This window comes from Notolepis coatsorum (genome assembly GCF_963971535.1).
Source record: "Notolepis coatsorum genome assembly, chromosome: 9".
Classification (NCBI taxonomy): domain Eukaryota; kingdom Metazoa; phylum Chordata; class Actinopteri; order Aulopiformes; family Paralepididae; genus Notolepis; species Notolepis coatsorum.
This window is the reverse complement of record NC_140173.1, coordinates 31037201-31061113: the sequence shown is the minus strand read 5'-3', so window position 1 is coordinate 31061113 and position 23913 is coordinate 31037201. Positions and strand designations below refer to the sequence as shown.

At 42.4% G+C, this 23913-nt stretch overlaps 1 protein-coding gene across 1 annotated transcript in view; it reads left to right on the top strand.

Moving 5' to 3' along the window:
- vps8 (VPS8 subunit of CORVET complex) overlaps positions 1 to 23913 on the top strand; it is a 197320-nt gene that overhangs the window by 3675 nt on the left and 169732 nt on the right. Inside the window, 5 exon segments of the mRNA XM_084321817.1 lie at positions 218 to 286; positions 1197 to 1327; positions 11363 to 11459; positions 20619 to 20651; positions 21173 to 21227. Coding sequence (XP_084177943.1) covers positions 218 to 286; positions 1197 to 1327; positions 11363 to 11459; positions 20619 to 20651; positions 21173 to 21227 — 385 coding nt within the window.

The window sequence follows — 23913 nt, the reverse complement described above, 5'->3', positions numbered from 1 at the left end:
CTAAACATTCCATGAAAGTCCTTTATTATTATTATTATTATTATTATTATTATTATTATTATTATTATTATTATTATTATTATTATTATTATTATTATTATTATTATTATTATTATTATTATTATTGAGCATTCCTATGAGTGCTAACAGTGGTTGAGTGCATTTCTACCTGAGAACGTTTGATCTGACACCTGTGTTAATGAACTGATCCTCTCAGATTGACGATAAGGAGTTTGACATCCCCCAAGTGGACACACCACCAACCTTGGAGAGCATTCTCAATGAGGTGCAGTACCGACACATCTACAGTACCGACACATCTTTTTGTTTTGATCCACTTTTTCTCCTCCTTTTTCTGTGATTTTTCTCCCATCCCAATTTCCTCTCGTGCCAATTCTCCCTCCCCTGTCTTGATCGTTGCTCGCATGTGCCCCCCACTGGTCGGTCGTAGGGAGGGTAGATAGATACTATCGCATGTCCCCTCCGATACATGCAGAGTCAGCCAGCCACATCTTTTCACCTGCCAGCGTGGACTCTCATTGGCAAGGTGTAACGTGTGGGAGGCTCACACTACCCTCACCATCTCCCTCCCTCGCTGTGCAGGCGCCCTGACCGACCTGTAGGAGTCGCTGTTTACAACGATCAGGTTACCACCCACCGGCTTCCCTCCCGCTGACTCTGCCAATCGAGCCAGTATGGCGGCCGGCCAAGCCGGAGGCAACGCTGACAGCCGGATTCGATACCAGTGTCTCTCGCGTTGGTGACGAGCGCAATGTCCGCTGCGCCACCCAGCCGCCCCTGTACGACACATCTACAGTACCGACACATCTACAGTACCGACACATCTACAGTACGACACATCTACAGTACCGACACATCTACAGTACCGACACATTACAGTACCGACACATATACATTACAGACACCTATACATTACAGACACCTACCTTTACACTCTACAGTACTGACGCATACTTTTACACTGTCTATAGTACCAACATGCTACATAATTATGTACTGTATGATATGTAGTATTATGTACCGTATACTGTATCTTCATGTATCAAGTGAAATATTGGTGTGAGAACACTATTTTATAATATGATGGCCGCTGCTACCTATAATATGATGTGATGCAATGATAGTTCTGTTGATTCTTGGGTGCGTTTGTTGTGCTCTGCTCTGTGTCCCTGCAGGCGGAGGATGAGGAGGAGCCATTTGTGTTGGAAGACACCTGTCTTCTGAACACGGAGAACATCGACGCCCACTCCTGTGAAACCTCCTCCCTGGCCAGTTCCGACAGTGGAGACCCAACGCACCTTAAGCGGTAAAAGAGACACACGCACGCAAACCAGGGTTTCCGCTAGCGATTTCTTTGGCCGGCTACTGTGGCAGGCAAGATTCTAATTTACCGGCCAATTGTAAGATTTAACGGCCATATCATGTAACACACATGTGTCATAGAGAAATGCGTGACAACATGGTCAGGCTGGGGCTACATTGATCCATCACTGAAATTTGACAGAAGGTATTACTGTCCGTTTGTTTATTTTGAATGATAACCCTTAAACTTACTTACTTACTTCACTGACTGCCTTCAAGAATAAACTTAACACACTCTTAGTAGATCCCTCCTGCTCTTGCTGATACCCCAGTTTCACCCTTGTATACACCCTCTCACACACAACATACAAGCACTCATTCATCTTTATACTCGCACCTAGACACACGCATCTGTTTGCATACACATGCACGCACACATACACACACTTTCACCCCCCCCCTACTCCTCCCCTGTTTATAATTTGTTTGTACATAGACTGTGCATGTGTTTATTTGTTTGTGTATGATTCTTAACTGTTTTTATTTTATTATTAATATTTTATTTTATTATTATTCTTTTTTTTGTATTCCCGTCGGGGCCAATTCCAAAAGTTCATCCTCTCTGAACTTTTCTGTCTGTCATCAAACACGGACACTAATCTGGTGGAGACGGACACCGTGTGACCAACAAGCGGATACTCCTCTTTGATAATTCATTAAAAACAGACGTAGACAGACGGAAGGATCAATGTAACATTAGCTGCAGCCTAATAAGGAAAGTAACGTTCATCACAAGTACTTATCAGTCACAGGCAAACGGGAGTCTTCAATAATGTGGAACAGTGATCCAGTTTGTGAGTAAATCTGTTCTCTAATCTAACAACGTCTTTGTTGGAAGACGGACTCCTTTGGACAATCTTTTGGTTACCTAACGTTAACTCTTTCTTTGCCGCGCTGGGAACGGGATATGGCTATGCGCTGCCACGCATTAAACCAATGGAGTCGCTCACCTTGTTTGCAGGGCTATAACTATATTCTATATTATAGCTATGGATGCAATACTATGGCCCATTTGACATCGAGTATCTATCGTTCAAGATGTGAAAAAGAAAAATTTTTTTCATCCATACATTCCCATTTTATACCGTGGTGAATATAAGTATGGTTTTAGAGCGGTTTAGGGTAATTCCTGGGAGGCTAGTAATAGCCTGCAACAGGGCTGGGCGATATGGCCTAAAATGCTAAATATGATATCACAATATTTTCTGACCTTTCGGCGATACACGATACACATCACGATGTTTTTCTTTTTTTCCCCAAACAATTCATTATGAGGTTTACCAAGACAGTATTTGAGTTTGCAAGCTAACATTAAAGACAAAATAAAATACCCATGCATTTAGCATTTTTATATTAGATTTAGATTATTGGATTATTAGATTATATATTGCATATATTTAGCAATGAGATATTATATGATTTAGATATGAAATATGATTAATTGAAAATGGGGGACCCTGATGTAAACAAGACGAAAGTCTTTCTCTGGTCTGCATCCCCTTAACAATTGTATGTATTGAGCTGTACTGTACCCATTCTGCAATATTTTAATAAAGTTTTAAATCAGGCGGTTAGGTGGCCGAGCGGAGATTGCGTTCGTCACCAGCCCCGGAGCTGTGAGCTGGATTCGCCTGTTCGAATCCAGCTCACAGCTCCGGGGTTGTCACCAGCTTGGCTGGCCGTCTGCACTAATACAATTGGCTGTATTAGAGGGTGGGAGAAGCTGGCGGGGTGGGTCCGGGTCGTTGTAAACAGCGACTCCTACAGTTCGGTCGGGGCGCCTGCTAAGCGCGGATAGGACTCGAGGGGGATAGTGTGGTCCTCCCACACGCTACGCCCTCTCGATGAGAATCCGCGCTGCCAGGTGAAAAGAAGCGGTGATTGGCTGGACGTGTGTCGGAGGAAGCACGTGGTAGCCTCCACTCTCCCAGATGATCTGACTGTGGGGGGTAAGTGCGCAGCGACCAGGAAGGGACTGGGAATTGGCATACGACCAATAAGATTTTTTTTTTTTTTTTTTTTTTTAAATCAATCAATCAATCAATCAATCAATCAATAGCATTTTAGCATTTTTATTAAACTACTGTATATTTGTATGTCTCTAAATGTTTTGATGAATTGAAAATGGAGGACCCTTATGTAAAATAGCCGAAAGTCTTTTTCTGGTTTTCATCCTCCAGTCCACTGTTGTTGTATTGAGCTGTACTGTATTGTACCCATTCTGCAATCTGTTAATAAAGTTTTCATTCATTCATTCATTCTGACGGAAAACAGAATAATTTTGATTGACAGTTGAGTCTGCCAATTACGTCACACCGCTTGCAACCGCCCTGCTGTTCTTAGCACCAATCGGCAAGCGCATATTCGTTTTTTACTTCCAGAATGTCCTCCATTGATTTTGACGAGTGCTCAACAAAGCTACTAACGTTAGCTCCCCGCGGCCGACGAGTAGATTACCAGCGCTCCGCAGGATGACTAAACAAGGCATAATGATTTTACTGCAACAAATGTTATAATAAAAGCCTTTCCATACATCTGTCTGATTGAAAACTTTATTAACAGACCGCAGAATGGGCACAACTCAGCACGGGTTGAGATATGAACGAGTAATGCTTGCTATCTATCTAGGTCATCCTCGGACGTTGCTATGTTCGGGTAAATACGCTGATGTTATTGAATGTGTAACTATATAACGTTAATGCCACAAAATGAATGCCTTTGTTAATCATAAGTAGTAACTTTGATGCAGTAGTGTGTGTGTGGGGGCGGCGTTGTTTGAACGTGTGGACCAGTTTGACGCGAGACAATCCTCTTGGGCAAAACATCACGATATCCACGATACGTTTAAAAAGTGTATCGTTAATGAACTGTACCCAGGGTTAGAAATTAACTTTTTTTTTCAAGGGCTTTTTTTGCCCCCCTTAATTGATTTTCGGGGGCTTTTTTTTGTATTTCGGGGGCACTGAATTTTTATGATAAACGGTAGGGGTGGGACGGTTCACAAAATGGACGGTTTGGTTCGTATCACGATTTTGGGGTCACGGTTTTCAGTTCGATATACGTACATTTTTATTAAAAAAAATGTAACACTCAAATCTAAACATGCTTCTCATTTATTAAAAATTAAATAAAAGGTTTACAGTGTTTACAGCCTTAAATAATGTTTGGCACACAAAGACCGAACTGACTGAAAAATATAGGCTATATTTGTCAAAGTATTAACTTAGTGCAAACAAACAATATGCTCAGCCAGCACTAGACTTTCCTTTCTTTAATATAAACACACAAAAACAATGTCAACCATGTTTAAATTCCCTGATTGTCAGTTCTTAATGGAAAGATTCGTTTTCTGCTTGAAATTATTATGTTTCTGTCTACATTTATTTAGACTAACATTATTTAAATATTGAGTGCAACTGTGGTGGATTACGTAATTCGGTGAGTTGGAACTATCTATGGGTTGGCGCGGGTCCCCACGGACATTTTAGCGTGTGGCACCTTCAGCTCCGGTAACGTTAGGAGGAGTTCATAACATCAACATGCAGTGGGACAGCGGTAATAGTCCCGGTTGGAGTTAGTAAAACACAGTTGTATGTTAGCCTTCTTGGATGTTGAATAAACGCCTATCATTGTCTTTAAACACCCCGCCTCTCAGACTCCCATTTCCTCCTCTGCTACAGTAGCTAGTAGTAGCTACGGTGACATTTCATTGACTGTACAGTATTAGCTTGCGGGCTGCGTCGGGCTACCATAGTTAAAACGTGCGTTGTTTTGTACAAACTGCTAACGCTATGGCAAGATGTGTGTATTCCTATGTAATGTTAATGGCTATGTTTTTAAAGTCGTAATGAAGATTGATTTATATTGTGCGTGCCATTTTTACACAAACTGACTAACACCTGGCTGCAGCTGGACCCTATTGGGCTGCAGTGCTGCTGCTGCCTGCAGCCAGTGCAGAACACCGGCTCCGCCAAATTAATTTTTTTATTTGCGCGACATCTGAACCGTACGATACACAGACGCTCCATTACCGGATAAATATATATAATTAGTAAACTGTCGGGGGCATTAGGTGCCCCCCTTAACTGATTTTCGAGGGCATTTTGTCCATTTTCAAGAGCATTATGCCCCAAGCCCCTGTTAATTTCGAACCCTGACTGTACCCGATATTTATATAATATCGTCATATTGCCCAGCCCTAGCCTGCAACGTATATTATACTTAATCCATTGTCATTTTGTCCCTATACACTCTACAATAAAAAATTCAAATGCATATGATCGGTATATAATGTTCCATCATGAATGCATGAAAGGGGGGGGGGGGTCGTTTCTGATTAATTGATTGTCAATAACGGCATTTGTTAGTACAACAACCTACGCTGATCAGGGCGATGGCTATGAAAACAAGGCACAATCAAGCTGAAATTGACGTTAAAATGCTCTTACCTGTGGCCGGTGGGATTCCAAAAAGAATATTCCAATTATCTGGTAGATCGTATGTCCATTTGGCCCACGATATAACCCACCACAGAATAATGAATCGGGGGTCCCGAAAAGTCCGCCCAGAGGCGCACAGCCCCATACAGAGTCTCAAAGGAGGTGCAACATCGGCAGCATACCACCAGGCGGCGGTATTGGACTTTTGCGATCTCAGACTCATTCCCTATGGTAACACTAGCCTTCCTGGATGGATTATGAATGGAAATAGCGAATAAAAGAAATAACGATCAAATAACGAGTATACTCGTTGTTGGCGTCCAACGATTGACGGCCAATAACGAGTATACTCGTGGTTGGCAGTGAATGAGTTAAAGGCCCCATGAAATCAAAATGGATGCTCATGTTCTTTTATCACATACTGTATGTCTTACACTGTAGTAGTGGGTGGTGAGCTGGATAACCTAGAGGTGGTGGCTGAGAGGAGGATGAGGAAAAAGCTAGAAGCCATCCTGGAGAACCCCTCTCACCCCCTCTATGAGGAGCTAGCCAGAATGAAGAGCACGTTCATTCCCCCCCACCCCGACACACCACAAACCGCCTGGGCCGGTCCTTTATACCGGCAGCCATCAGGCTCTACAACAAAGGGCTTGGACAGCCGGATCTGCTGCCAGAACTATCACTGTCAGAACTCAGGACTTGAGAACTAGAGACTCGCATCACTGTACTGACTATCTTGTATTTTGCACTAGAGACTTCCATCTCCATCAACCTTTCTCTTCCTGGACATGTTGGCATCACGACACTAATGAGGATGTTCAATTCTCAATTTGACTTTATGGTGAAATCGCCGTAGTTAAACACTGATGTAGGCTACACTGCCATCTACATGGGATGCCGTCACTTTGCCGGTCACATAATCGACATGCATTGTGGGAAATGTAGTTTATGGCCAATGCACGCTTTAAAGCAGCATAGACTTATTATAAGACAATTATACACATTTTAAGCTCTCGTGGGCCACATAAAATGACGTGGCGGAACACATTTGGCCCGTGGGCCGCCTTGAGTTTGACACATATAGTCTACAACAGACCTGGGCATTGTACGGCCTGTGGTTTTTCTTTTCATGTCAATGTTCACACGCACAATATACGCTTACCTAGGATTTGACTTGATTCAACAACAAAGCAGTTGGGGCAATGGCAAGCCGAAAACTGTCAAAAGTGTGGTTATTTGAAGTTTGGATTTTATTTTCACAACTGAGGTAGGTAGATTAAATTTTTAGAGACTAAAGTACCGAAAAAAGGTACCGGTATCGATTCACAGGTAACGGTACCGTATCGGTTCAAATGTGAACGGTACCCATCCCTACTGAGCACACAACTGCAGGGCAAGGTCATTTTTGCTCATGAAATGCATAGCCATGTGAAAGCCTTCATGACAAAGTTGCAATTAATTTCAAGGCAACTAGGCAGCAACAGTCTCGAACACATGAAAACCCTGAAAGAAGTCAATTATTATGCATAATTGAGTTCGGAATTTTGGCCCGGCCCTCCAAAATATTTTCAGTTGCTCATTTGGCCCCCTGGGGAAAATAATTGCCCACCCCTGGTCTACAAGATGAATACATCTTCTACCTCATATAACCTGTTGTTGTTCTATAGTCAAGCTGAATACATTTCCTACCTCATATAACCTATTGTCAGGGCCGGACTGGGGAAATAATTCATACCGGGAGATATAGCGCGAAATATAGCCCCAGTCAGGCCACTTTTTAAGCGGGGGGTCTGGGGGTCCCCCACCAGGAAATTTTGTTACAAAGACTTAATTTCCTGCATTCTGGTGAATTTTAGTGCATGTGAATCACAAACTAATGAGCCAACAATTGCTTAGTACAATGTACTGTTATGGACCTCAAATAAAACTGTTGTGGCACTAGCAATGCTACTCTCTCCACCTTCAAAAAGAAAAAAGCAAGAGCACAACATATTTTTCTATTTACTATTATAATTAGGGATGGGTACCGAATTCGGTACTTTTGAGGTACCGAACCGAAACACGTCGGTACTACCGAGTATCGAATCAAGTGAGAAACCGAAAAAAAAATAAAAAAAAAATAAAAAAAAATATTTTTTATTAATTAATTTTTTTTTTTTTTTTTTTTTCATGTCAACGTTCACACGCACAATATATGCTTACCTAGGATTTGACTTGATTCAACAACAAAGCAGTCGGAGCAATGACAAGCCGAAAACTGTCGAAATTGTAGTTATTTGAAGTTTGGATTTTTTTTTACGACTGAGGTAGGTAAATTAAATTTCGACAGTTTTCGGCTTGTCATTGCTCCGACTGCTTTGTTGTTGAATCAAGTCAAATCCTAGGTAAGCATATATTGTGCGTGTGAACGTTGACATGAAAAGAAAAAAGTAAAAAAAAAAAAAAAAAGTTAAAAAAAAAAATTAATAAAAAATATTTTTTTTTATTTTTTTTTTATATTTTTTTAAAGTACCGAAAAAAGGTACCGTTGGGTACCGGTATCGATTCACAGGTACCGGTACCGGTACCGGTATCGGTTCAAATGTGAAAGGTACCCATCCCTAATTATAATACAGTTAACCACTCTCTCCTGTAAGGGCCTTTCTTTTTCTTTGTTTTATCCCTCTCTCCTCCACCCTTTCTCTTTCTTCCACTGTCCATCTTGACATCAACGTTAATTGACTTTCGCTCTACTGTATCTCTCCCGAGTCCCTCACTACCTGGCTCATTGCCTGGCTGTTATTCTGCATCTGAGTGCCGTCTGCCATTCCATTCGCCGCCTCCGCTGTCAATCAGTTGTATCGCCTGGTCCCGCCTCCACCAATCACAAGCGGCAGCACGGCTCCATTGTGTGTGTGTGTGTGTGAACCGCGTGAGGGAGAGAGAGAGTCAGATAGTTCTCCAACTCTGTGGCAGACAGTGAAATCCTGGTTGTTCCCCACCCATCTAGGTTATCTAACTATCGCGCCGCGCCGCCGCCACAACTAGAAACAATCGCCTGGCAAAAAAAAATTAAAAGAACATTTTATTTATTTTTTTAATAATTTTTTTTTTTTTATCTGTGCAGGCCAGGCCACCGGGAAAACTCCCGGTGCTCCCGATGGCCAGTCCGGGCCTGCCTATTGTTGTTCTATAGTCTACAAGCTGAATACATTATCCTATACATATAACCTGTTGTTGTTCTATAGTCTACAAGCTGAATACATCTCCTATACATTAGGGGTGGGAATCGCCAGAGACCTCACGATACAATACTATCGCGATACTTGCATCACGATACGCTGAGTATTGTGAATATTTAATTTTTTGTTTTTATTTTTTTTTATCAAATTTTATTTATTACCTTTTTTCAACTGCAAAGTAAAACTTTGTCAACATGTTTTATCTAATAAAATAAAGTTCAGTCTGTTCATCTCACTTCAATCATTTTTATTGCAGAACATGCTATTTTCTCAAGCAGACAGATGTAAACACTGTAATCTGTGTTGCATGTACCTGACAAACTGAACTGTTTGTATTACAGTCATATTCCAACTTAACTGAATGCACATGTGTGCGTGTGTGGACTACTGTACTATTACAGGTATTGAAATGAACAATGCAACTTCCTTGTACAAACATTTATTTTTTTATTTTATTTTATTTTATGAATAATTAAATATCTATACTCTGCGTCCCTGTATCGCCACACAAAGTATCGCGATACTACTACGTATCAATTTCCCCCCCCCACCCCTACTATAATACATATAACCTGTTGTTCTATAGTCTACAAGCTGAATACATATCCTACCTCATATAACCTGTTGTTCTATAGTCTACAAGCTGAATACATCTCCTACCTCGTATAACCTGTTGTTGTTCTATAGTCTACAAGCTGAATACATCTCCTACCTCATATAACCTGTTGTTCTATAGTCTACAAGCTGAATACATCTCCTACCTCATATAACTGGTTGTTGTTCTATAGTCTACCAGCTGAATACACATCCTACCTCATATAACCTGCTGTTGTTCTATAGTCTACCAGCTGAATACATCTTCTACCTCATATAACCTGTTGTTGTTCTATAGTCTACCAGCTGAATACATCTTCTACCTCATATAACCTGTTGTTGTTCTATAGTCTACCAGCTTAATACATCTCCTACCTCATATAACCTGTTGTTGTTCTATAGTCTACAACAGGGGTCGGCAACCTTTTTGACATGGAGTGCCTGTTTGAAATATAGTTGTAACTAGTGTGCCTCAACAATATTCCATGCATCGTAATTTATTTTTCTCATAATCAGGTCTTTTTAATGATAATTTTTACATTATTACATCATTATTGTTATTGTTATTATTAACAATATTATTATGATGGTTGTATCAACCCTAAATCTGAGTTGGGGGGGGGGGGGGGGGAATGCAATGCAGACAAACAGCTGCATACAGTGCGACCATTTCACTCACATTTGCCCATTCATTTTTGAACACATCACACACCATTGGTGTGTGTACTGTACGTGTGCTGTAATAGCTCCACCTACAGGCCTAATGGAGAACACCAGGATGTGAATGGAGGGTGAATGTGAGGTATATCGTGTAAATAAGTTTTGATTGATCGCAAGACTACACTGTAAAAAAATATATAATAATAAGTTACCAGAACTTAAAAATATTGAGTTCAGTTACTGTGCATTAAGGTTTTCAGTTTTCAATCCATAATAAGTTAACAGAAAAATAAGTACACAACCACATTATTTCAACCTAATAAAACTATGTTTATTGTCATTGTTTTAAGAACACAAGTTGACTTGGTAATACTCACATTTTGAGTAAAAAAATGGCTTTTAACATGTGCAATGTTCAATGAAATAGAAAAATAAATAATACAATTTGTTGATTAATCCCACTGGTCACAATGGTGACCGTAATAATGTTTTTGTTATAAGGCTCTGCAAATGTTACTGAATGATGTAGCAATGTATTTCCAGCTAAATTGAAATAATAAACAAATAAAGGGTCTCAATTAAATATGTGGTAGTAAAAATAACCTGTGGGAGGACTTCAACAAGATAAATGCGACAACAGTGCAAAATATTTCACTATAATATTTCAAAGCAAAAAAATAAAATAAAAAAATTATAATTTTCATTTTTTTTTTATTATGCTGCCCCCTGTGCCTATGCAAATGCCCCCGCGTGCCTATGCAGGCACGCGTGCCTAGGGTTGCCTACCCCTGGTCTACAAGCTGAATACATCTATCCATATAACCTGTTGTTGTTCTGTAGTCTACAAGCTGAATACATCTCCTACCTCATATAACCTGTTGTTGTTCTATAGTCTACTCTACATGATTAATACATTTCCTATTGATACACAATTATCCTACTGTGCTCTATAGCGCCAATTTCACCAACTAGTGGCCAGAAACTCCATTGGATACGTTGAACAAGGTGATCAAAGCCTTCCCTCATTCTGTGTGTGTGTGTGTGTGTGTGTGTGTGTGTGTGTAGGAAGAAGAGGACAGTAGAGATGAACGCTACAGTCCACGGTTCTGTGCTCAGACACAGCCTCCTGAAGGGAATCTCAGCTCAGATTGTCTCTGCTGCTGTGAGTTATATACATACACACACACACACACACACACACACACACACACACACACACACACACACCAGGCCACGTGAGCGGATCGGCGCGGGCGTGAAATCTGCTCTTCGCTCTAGACGGCTTGTTCCGCTCCGCTAATCGCTCATGTTGACCCCGCCCCCAAGTCGCTCTCTGCTCGCTCACCGCTCACCTTGAATCGAGCGCTCCCCGCTCCACATCGCTCGGCAGATTTTTTTTTTTTTTTTGGAGCATGGTGTAAATTAGCTCAAACTACAACAGTCTACACCCCCTGGGCCCCTTAACAATTGTTTGTATTGAGCCGTATTGTAATTGTACCCATTCTGCAATGTTAAATAACGTTGTTTATCCATTCACTAGCTCTATTAACACTTTAATCGCCAAGGACGCCTAAACTCGTCATTCCCCGCCATGCTAATTCTGCCAATGACGCCGTAACACGTCATTGAGATCAATATTTCAAAAATCTGTGATCGCAATCATATTTCTCCCCCGGAGACTTGAGATCTACTGTTGATCCCCTCTCAACTCTCCAATGGTTCAAGAGCGCCATCTGGTGGCCGATCGGCGGATCGCCCAAACCGGAAATCCAAAATTCGGTCCGATCACTCGCTATAGGTCCCGGGACTCGAGCGCGACACAATGGATAGTGATCCGTTACCAATAACTCGATAAACAACATGATTTGGACGTGTATATACTATTATACAACCTGGAGATGGATCGCATATTTCAACATCCCATAATAGGAACATTGCCCAACGCTACGAGGAAGCTGCGGTGAGTTTCAGCGTTTTTTTTTTACCGTGTTTGATACAAACTGCTCTAATGATCATATCACCCACACTAGATGAATCATCTAACGTTGGCCACGGAATTATAAACGACCCCCCCCCCATCCGGTCAACATCAGATGATAAGTAGTAACTTCTAGAAGCACGTCCATTTGAAATTTTTTATCTCGCGCCGATCGCTATCAAACTGTATTTGATCATCAATATAATGCATTTAGGGCTATAAATCACGTTCTGCAGAATGCTGCAGAAAACGATAAAAACATATTTATACTTTAGACCGTATTTTAGTATGAATATTTGAATGAAAAAGTATAACGTTCCCACATCCTGAACGATAGATAATTGACGTTGAATGGGCCATAGTAATGTCAATTTAGCAATACAATTTAAAAAGTTATAGCCCTGCAAAGAAGGGGAACTTCTCCATAGACAAGTAGAGCTGGCAGAGGATGGTATAATGATGTACATAAGCCTGGCAAAGAAAGTTTAAGCGATGATAGCTAGCCTAGCCACAATGCTATGGTCGCTGCCATTAACGTTAGCATGTAAGCTAACGACAACAACAATGGCGTCATACTTTTTCTAACAGGATGTGAGTGACGGTTCACCCTTCTCATTGGTTGAAAATGGCCTTCATGTTTGTACATCGCCATCTGTTGCTTTGGCATTGTACTACATGTATATTACATCAGTGTTAAACCACTGTGAGCGGCCCGGAGTGGATTAGAGCGGAGGAGAACTCTCGCTCCGGACGTCGCGCCGACCCATTTTAAAACCCACTCCTCGCTCACGTCAAAACCGCCCGCTCCTCTCCCCGCGCCGCTCACCCGCCGCGCCGCTCACGTGCACTGACACACACACACACACACAATATACACACACTCGTATATATATATATATACTAGAGCTGGGCCGCTAACGGCGTTAACGTGCTGCGTTATCGCGAGACTAGTATCGCGCGATAATATAATTGACGCCGTTAATCTTTTTCTCAATGTTGGGTCTGTATTGTCCTTAAATACTTGCCGTAGTTCCCAGCTGTGGTACCAGGAAGTGATTGCACTACCAGAGCTGTAGTCAGAATAATGTGTTAAACTAAAGTAGTGGTCCGGTAATCATTGTTATACAGGTGAGGTTAAGAAGTCCTCAGGATATAACACAATTCGGCGATGAGGACTTCTGAATCTGCGCAATGCAAGAAAAAAGAAGTCCGTTGCAAGCTTTGTTTACATTATACGTTAGCGAGTTAGCATGTTAGCTCACGTTGATACGGGCGGCACTGGGAAACATCTACAAGAGGAGGAAATCCACTTTACACACTAAAGGAAGGATCGACTGGACTATCGTGAGTGTTTACAACAGAAATGGCTTGGGTTATTGGAAATATTGGACCGTTTGATGACAATGTAGCCCCTTTCGTGACTGTGATGCACGGAGTGAATCCACAGTCACTTGCTCCTCAATAGGAAACTAACCTAGATTTACCATGAAGGACTGGTTCTGGCTGAACCGTTCGTTATACAAGAATCACAGAGACGTTTCAAAGGTGCTCACAGTTGCACAAGGGTTTCGGACAGAGATACGGGATGGTTTGAAAGCTCTGCGTTGCTAATAAACATTTTAAATAATTTTTATAAACTGCTCAAACCGGCATTATTTCCGCCGTTGGGTGATCACAGCGCATGCGCACCATCCCTTATCTCTGTCCGAAACCCTTGTGCAACTGTGAGTACCTTTGTAATTTCTCTGTGATTCTTGTATAACGAACGGTTCGGCCAGAACCAGTCCTTCATGGTAAATCTAGGTTGGTTTCCTATTGAGGAGCAAGTGACTGTGGATTCACTCAGTGCATCACAGTCACGAAAGGGGCTAATGACAATGTGGAGCAAATAAATGAAAATGGGGGACCCTGATGTAAACAAGACAAACGTCTTTCCCTGGTCTGCATCCCCTTAACAATTGTATGTATTGAGCCGTACTGTATTGTACCCATTCTGCAATCTGTTAAATAACGTTTTCATTCATTCATTCATTCATGGAACTGTTACACTGAGCTTGCACTGAATTTGTTGAGAAACCTGCTTCTGCAGCAGTCTGTGTGTGAGCAACCAGTCAGCAGCATTGTGAATTTAGAGATTCACTAAAAGACACATTGAGAGACAGGTTTGTGTGTGGATTAAGAAATGAAGGTTCACAGAAGAAACTACTGACAGAGAGTGATTTGACACTGGAGAGAGCTGTCAATATCAGTGTAACAATGTTAATGGCATCAAAGGAAGGGCACAGAAAATTACGATAAATCTGGTTTTAAAAGAAACACTGGAAATTACAAAAAGAAGAGACATGTTCATGCTGTTGAACAAGGAGATAGAACAGCTAGTGACTCCTCAGATGAAGAGGAGAGGATAAATCTCCTCCTCTGGTCATTATTTGGGTAGAACACACCTATTTTGAACGCCTTCGGCAGACTTTTTTTTTTTTTTTTGAGCCATTTTAATCTAGATTAATCTAGATTAATTCCAGGATTGCAGGTAGATTAATCTAGATTAAAAAAATTAATCTATGCCCAGCTCTAATATACACACACACACAAACACAATATACACACACACTCTAAGGTCGCTTTCACACAGGGGCTGTTTGGTCCGGACTATCGGACCAGAATTCGATAGTCCGGTTTTTCGGGTTTGTGTGAATGCGCGTCGAACTCGGTCCGCGGACCAAACACACAAACTCTGGTCCGACCAAAAACATAGGTCTCGGTTCGCTTCATCGGACCAAACGCGGACCAAATATAGGAAGTGCTTATTATTACCACTGCACGCAGCATTCACTGCAAAACAAGCACACTGCATCTCTCTATCTCTCTATCTCTCTCTATCTCTATCTCTATCTCTATCTCTATCTCTATCTCTATCTCTATCTATCTATCTATCTATCTATCTATCTATCTATCTATCTATCTATCTATCTATCTATCTATCTATCTATCTATCTATCTATCTATCTATCTATCTATCTATCTATCTATCTATCTATCTATCTATCTATCTATCTATCTATCTATCTGTGCATCTTGGGTAGAACTAAGGAAGAAAAAACGCGGCTTATTATATTATTACCGAGGCGCTCGGCATTCACTGCAAAACAAGCACACTGTACACATATGGGCAGAAGACCAAATAAAACAGCTACTTGTGGGCACTCATAAAAACAACGCAGTGTACAAGTTGTTTAGCGAGAGGATGGTGGTAATGGGCTTGAATAGAACAATGGATCAATGTCACGTCAAAATAAAAAACTCCGCCTCCGCTGATCTGGAGGGCTCGCAGTCCACACACACAGACACACACACACGCGCGCGCGCACACACGGGCTCGCAGCCACACACACATTTCCACTCTCTATTGTCCAATAGACGAGCGCCCTTTTCGACTGCATGACATTGTTCAGAAAGTTCGGTGCGCCTGACAAATTGCTATGTGAACGCAGACGAACCAAATGAAGAATGCAACAATGTTGCAACTTCACCACCAGAACCGCACAGAGTCCACCAAAACTATATGTGAAAGCGACCTAAGGCTGTCCCCGAAGCCTGTTTTTGGGATTCAAACTTCGTCAGGGTTTTTCGAACGAACGTTCAAACCTTTGTTTTTAATAAAAAAAAACGATTGCACTTTTTTATAATTTATTTTATTTTTTATAAATATCCTCAAACTAAATCCTCAATTTGAATAAAGTGATTAATCTGATTAAATTAGTATTTATTTTTATTAAATCAACTTTCCAGCCCCAGACCCAGCCCAGGGAGAAGCCCCAGCCCAACTAAATCAATTAAATCAACTTTCTTTAATGAATATAACTCATCAGTTTCTTTTAATACAACTCATCAGTTTCTTTTAATACTGAGTTACACACAATATACACACACTCATATATATATATATATATATATATATATATATATATATATATACACACACACACACACACACACACACACACACACACACACACCACTGATGATTAACGGGGCTACCGTGGACAGGGTGAGCAGCTTTAAGTACCTGGGGGCCACATCTCAGAGGATCTGACATGGTCAACACACATAGACACAGTAGTAAAGAAGGCGAAACAGCGCCTCTACCACCTGAGACAGTTAAGGAAGTTCAGAGTATCGGGGAAGATACTCCAGTCCTTCTACTCAGGAGCTGTAGAGAGCATCTTGACCGGAAACATCATTGCCTGGTATGGAAACAGCACGGCACAGGACAAGAAGGCCCTACAGAGAGTGGTGCGCTCAGCCTAGCGTACCACGGGTATTGCACTACCTCCCCTGCAGGTTCTATACAACAAGAGGTGCAAATCCAGAGCCTGCAGAATAATGAAAGACCCCCACCACCCCAATAACAGCCTGTTTCAGCTGCTGAGGTCAGGCAGACGCCTGCGAACCCCAGCTACTAGGACAGAGAGGCTTAGGCTCAGCTTCTTCCCCCAGGCCATTAGAGTCTTGAACAATGAACATTGAGTACCACAGAACACTGAACTATCCACACATAAGCACACATGAGCACACACACGACACGCACGCTGTGCACGCTCACACACTAGCAGCCACTTTAACACTTTAACATGAGCGGGCACACACTCATGCCGCACACACCCACACTTATTGCCAAAAGGAAAGGCCACATGTTGTACCACTGTATTGCACATCGTTGCGGGCAAGACCACCCTGCATTTCATTGTATACTCGTATGCCGTGACAAATAAAACTCTTGACTTGATATATATATATTAACTCAATCAGCGCCGGAGCGACATGCGTGATGTGTGGTTAAAAGGCCAACGCTTTAAAGTATAGGAATACGTGGCGGTGTTTGCAGGGCTATAACTATATACTATATTATAGCTATGGATACAATACTATGGCCCATTTGACATTGAGTATCTATCGTTCAATATGTGAAAAATAAATAATTTTTTCATCCATACATTCCTGTTTTATACCGTGGTGAATATAAGTATGGTTTTAGAGCGGTCTAGGGTAATTCCTGGGAGGCTGGTTATAGTCTGCAACGTGTATTATACTAAATCCATTGGCGTTTCGTCCCTACACACGCTACAATTAAGAAATCAAATGCATATGATAGGTATTATGTTCCATCGTGAATGCATGAAAGGGTGATGCTTTGATCGTCACCAACGGAATACGTTGTGGACTAAAGTTACACACAGATGTTGTGATTGGGTTGAAGGCATGCTAAACGCAAGATTGATATCATATAGCCCTTACCTTGACTAGGATGTACCCCAAAAAGAATATTCCAATTATCTGATCGCGAGTTCCAGTATTGGTGTCGATCGTGTCGCCAACATAATCCGCCACACATAATCAATCTGGAGCATTTGACGCTTCTCAATCCGATCGCTATAACCGCTTCCCTTGCCCGACAAGGAAAAATCAGACCGGACACATTAGATCGACGCACAGCCCAGGATACAAGGTTTCAAAGGGTGCTTGATACCGCCGCCTGGGAGGATGCGGCCGGTATTGCACTTTGGTGATCCCAGGATGATCCCCCATGTTAACCCCGACGTCCGTGTGCCTGTAAGTGTTAAGGCTGTCGATCTATTAAAATATTTAATAATAATAATAATAATAATAATAATAATAATAATAATACTTCGTTTTATATAGCGCCTTTCAGAGGACCCAAGGTCGCTTTACATAAGGGGGGGGGGGGGGATAACAAATTAACAAACATAGTGGACAGACACAACATATACATATAAAGTGAGAAAGTTAGGGGTTGAAGGCCAGGTTGAAGAGGTGGGTTTTGAGCAGTTTTTTAAATGAGTCCAGAGTTGGGGCGGTGCGGAGTTCTGCGGGGAGGGAGTTCCAGAGGGTGGGAGCTGCCACACTGAAAGCTCTGTCCCCGAACGTCCGTAGTCTGGTTCGGGGGATTGAGAGCTGACCAGTGTCCGTGGATCGCAGGGACCGTGACTGAGTGTAGGGGTGGAGGAGGTCAGTGAGGTACTGAGGTGCCAGGGCGTGAAGGGATTTGTAGGTGAGCAGGAGGGTTTTGTAGGTGATGCGGGATTTGATGGGAGCCAGTGGAGGTGGATGAGGATGGGGGTGATGTGCTGCCAGGGTTTGGTGCGGGTTAGAACCCTGGCAGCTGAATTTTGAACATACTGGAGCCTGTCCAGGGTTTTGCTTGGGACCCCGGACAGGACCCCGTTGCAGTAGTCCAGGCGGGAGGTGACGAAGGCGTGGATGAGGGTCTCAGCTGTGGTGTCGGAAAGTGATGGTCGGAGTCTGGAAATGTTTTGGAGGTGAAAGAAGGCGGATTTGGTGAGGGAATTGACATGGGATTGATAGGAAAGGGTGGAGTCCAGGATAACGCCCAGGTTGCGGACCTTAGGGGATGGGGAGATGGAGCAACCGTCAATGTTGAGGGTGAGATCCCCAACCTTCCGGAGCAGGGCCTTGGGTGCCACAACCATGAGCTCGGTTTTATTGTTGTTGAGTTTGAGGAGATTAGATGACATCCAGGTTTTTATTTCATGAAGGCAGTTGATAAGGGAGTGTGGGATTTAGAGGATCTGACATGGACAACACACATAGACTTAGTCGTAAAAAAGGCGAAGCAGTGCCTCTACCACCTGAGACAGTTAAGGAAGTTCAGAGTATCTGGGAAGATACTCCAGTCCTTCTACTCCGGAGCTGTAGAGAGCATCTTGACTGGAAACATCACTGCCTGGTATGGAAACAGCACGGCACAGGACAAGAAGGCCCTACAGAGAGTGGTGCGCTCAGCCGAGCGTACCACGGGTATTGCACTACCACCCCTGCAGGTTCTATACAACAAGAGGTGCAAATCCAGAGCCTGCAGAATAATGAAAGACCCTCACCACCCCAACAACAGCCTGTTCAAGCTGCTGCTTGAACAAACGCCTGCGAACACCAGCAACTAGGACAGAGAGACTTCGGCTCAGCTTCTTCCCCCAGGCCATCAGAGCCTTGAACACTGAACTCTCCACACACAAGCACACATGAGCACACACACAACACACACACACTGTACACGCTCACACACTAGCAGCCACTTTAACATGAGCAAACACACACTCATGCTGCACACGCTCACACTTATGGCCACTTTACAAAAGGAAAGGTCACTTTAAGAATAGTATAACTTGAGATTGTATAATATAGCATGTACATAAAGACCCAGTGCCTCATCCATAGCTAACAGTGTATTGCACAGGACCTAGCATGTCCTACCATGCTCTGTAAATAACTCATGTACATATACCGATATGCCCTACTCTGTTTACTTCTTTTATTGCACAATGTCGTTCTATTGGATTCTATTATATATTACTATTGTATTATGCACATCGTTGCGGGCAAGACCCCCTGCATTTCATTGTATACTTGTATGCCGTGACAAATAAAACTCTTGACTTGACTTAATCTGATTAATAGCATGATTGTCCATAGTTAATCGTGATTAATCGCATCTTTTTTATCTGTTCTAAATCTACCTTAAACAGATCTTTTTCAAGTTTTAATACTCTTATCAACATGAGAGTCGACAAATGCTTGCTTTATGCAAAAAATGCATTTTAATTTATTTCCACAATGAGAAATACTGTCCAGAATCTTCAAGTAACTAAGATGTGCAAACTGCATTGTAAAACAAAATGATAAAAAAAAAAACAGATGGGCATAACAATTTACTAACTGTAACATTACATAGTAATGATTACTAACACAGTATTGTGTTGAACTTTACACTCGAACTATTCATCCCCATTTTTTTGTTTAAGCAGCCATTTAACACAAAAGGATGACCCTCATGCATTGCAAATTTGCATTAAATTAAAAAAAGAGTGATGCACAAAATAACTTGCATAAAAGAAAATAATAATTTAAAACAATGAATAAAGTGTGCATGAAATAATAGGGGAAAGAAAAAGTTAGGAACTTGTTACATTCACAGACACAAGGGCTGAGGACTCACACCCCCACCCCCCTTCTCTCTCTCACACGCTGAGAGTGGGTCTAACCCATAGCACCGCTACTCACCCGAGCCCTTTGTGACTGCGCTTCACGGTACCATCCCTTACATATATATATATATATACACACACACACACACACACACACACACATATATATATATATATATATATATATATACACACACACACACACATACTATTACTGAGCTAAAGTAATATTTTGGAATATTTTGGATTTTCGTCATCTAAAGATGTCTACAGCCATATTTTGCCTTGAATATCTTGGTCTTTTCTTTCTTCCAACTATCAGGACAAAGTTGATGCTGGGCTGCCAACTGCTATCGTGAGTATGAACCAGTACCACCAGTTAGATCCATATAAGTAGGGATGTCCGATATTATCGGTCTACCGATATTATCGGCCGATATTGTCATTAAAATGCAATATCGGAAATGATCTGTATCGGTTTTCAAAAAAAATATTACCTTTTCTTTACATTTATTTAACCTTTATTTACCCAGGCAAGCAAGTAAGAACAAATTCTTATTTTATTTATTGTCAAAAGTATGCATAATGTAATGTTAATTACCTGAAATGATTCAGTTTTTTTGGGGTGGGAAACCCCGCATATATCGATATCGGTATCGGAAATTAAGAGTTGGACAATATCGGTATATCGGATATCGGTAAAAAAGCCAATATCGAACATCCCTAGTAGAAACCAAAACAACAGGCAGAATACACTATTGGAATTACATTATCATGATTACTTGTTGTGTTAATTACAGCTCAATGAAATGATGTAAACGTCTGTCTGTCTGTCTGTCTCTGTACTTCTAACCTAAGTTGTGTTTGTTGTCTCAGACGGTGTCGGGTGTGATCGCAGTGGGAACGTCACATGGTCTGGCCCTGGTGTTTGGTGAGTTCCTGACATCTCTTGATGTCGCTTGGCTGCTGCGTTTGCCTTATTTAAATGGTGTCATGGCCACTGCTACCTTACGTTCTCTTAACTCCTCAGCATCGACTAACCGCGTTGGTGTAGTATGTTGCCACAACACCGTGGATAAATTCCCAGCTGAGTAGAATAGCTCTTTACTAGGCGGTCAGGTGGCGTAGCGGAGATTGTGCTCGTCACCAATGCAAGAGGCTGCGGTCTCGACTCCCGGAGAGTCAGCATTGCCTTGGCTTGGGCTGATCGCTATACTAACTCGTTTGGCTGAGTTAGGGGGAGGGAAGCCGTGGGTGGGTCCTGGGCGTTATGGACAGCGACCCCTACAGTTCGGTCGGGGCGCCTGCACAGCGAGGGTAGGATCTGGAGAAAGGTAGTATGACCTTCCACACGTTACACTCTCCCGGTGAGAATCTGCGCTGCCAGGCTGGCTGCACATGTGTCGGAGGAAAGCATGTGACAGTCTCCGGCCTCCCGGACCAACAGTAGGGGGGGGGGGGGGGGGGGGGGGGGGGGGGTGCACAACAACCAGGAAGGGGGTTGGGAATTGGCATAACGACTAACAGTGGGATGGGAGAAAAAATCGGAAAAAGGAGGGGGAAAAAGATAAAAAAAAAAAAAAAAATAATAGCTCTTTACTGCCCAGTGGGTTTTGTTCACTCGGGTCATTTTGTGTCGTCATTTAAATGAAATCGGTTTTTAAAAACGACCCATAGACAGACACAAGAGTGTCTAGTTTCAGAGTTTCCTGCAGGGTATTACATGAGGTAGGGGTATAGAAGCCAAAAGCAGATCTATCATGTTCAGTACAAACTCTGGAGACAATCACTGGATCGTGTATGAAAGGGTCCAGTGGTCTATTCCAATAATGAAATAATAGTCTCAGTCTCATAATTACAGTCTCTAATTATGGCTTTATAAAGAAACAGATTCCCATGCAACTCATGTCTCTGCCAGAGTGAACCACCCAACCTTATAGGATACAATGGTGAGTACCATAACTATCGCCATCTCTCTGCCAGAGAGGACCACCCAACCTTATTATAATATAATAGGATACAATGGTGAGTACTATGACTATCACTGGTGATGAATCGAATGGCTGAATGATAAACAGAGTTTAAGGGCTTAACACATTGGTTGCCATGCGTTGGTTGCCAATAACGAGATTTCTTGTTATTTAATCGTTATTTCTTTTATTAGCGATATCCATACATTTTTCATCCGTCCAGCCTGACATTATCATTGGGAATGGCTCTGAGCTCGAAAAGGGCAAATACCGCCCCCTATCGTCTCCCTGATGGTAATGCACATCATTGGATTGGATTGGATTGAGTGAAAATGTTTGTTATATTTTGCTTCCTAAACATGTCTTCTATGAAACTAGTGACTATAAAACTTCAATAACACACATTTAGTTGTTTATTTTCCTTCATTTTGCCTGATTGCATCCATAAATGTGCACATATTTAACACAATGGACGCCAAACCCCAGATAAGTCGGGTTAACTCGCCAGCGGTTGGGCGCCAGACCTGAGATTTATCGGGTTTTGGTCGTTATTTATTTTCCAGGGAGCCTGGTGTTAAGTCCAATCATCAATCTTATCGCCCCCAGACAGCACAGCTCGATCCTCCTTCCCCGGAATCGCCTCCCTGGAATCGCTCCCCCGCGCCGACCTCGACCTTGGTTGGTTTCACAGCAGAATGGGATAGGGGGGGGGGGGGTGATACATGCAGCTTAAGGCAAATTGCTGCCATATGGTCAAAATTGGGTCAATTTAGTTTAATCATCATCACCATCATCATACCCCCTATTAGCACGGTACGGTGGCATCTTTATTTTCACGTCTCTAATTTCCGACGTGATGTCCAGAATGGCCTGAGACCGCGACAGTTCCTCTGCGTGGTTAGAAGCAAGTCTCTCAAGAATTGTCTTCAAGCACGATTGTTCATCTACATGGTAGATTTCGCCCCGTTCCAACATGGTCTTGGAGCTCAGTTGTTCATCACCCTGCAGGGTATTGAGGTCAGCGATCCTTTTATACAGTTCCATTTGGTTGTCTTTGATCCCGGCCATATCCCTGGCCATGGGAATCAACTTCTTCCGAATTAGATTCAGACAGTACCAGATCCAACAGCTGACGAAGCCCAAGCCGAGCAGCATGACAATTAGAAGATATACGTCTTCAACGTCGTTTATCTCCAACGGGAAAAAGCATATTGCGAGCCAGGTCCCGTATGAATTTATGGTGTATCCCGCCTGATAGCTCCCAAGAGGGCATAATGGGTCATCCGCATTTTGCTTCCTCGTCGAGAATATGCGATCAATCGCTGTAAAAGCCCAGCTTATTAGATCCATATTACGGTCAAAAGTCGAGTCGAGTTGATTCTGCTGTAAAAAGAAAAAAGAAAAAGGTCAAAACGGCCGAGCGTCTCCAGCGAGGGGCAGATCCAGGCTCTGGGGAAAGGAGCTGTAGAGGGCTGGTACGGACGTCTCCGGGCGGATAAGAGAAAGGCCTTGAGGTGTTCTGTGGAGGGTGGGAGAGGAGTAGATATGCGACTGCTTCTGGGAGAGGTTGGAGAGGAACTACACTGTTTGTAGTCTGTGTGTAGTTCTGTTCAGTTCAATAACATCATTGTTATTCAGTTATCAGGC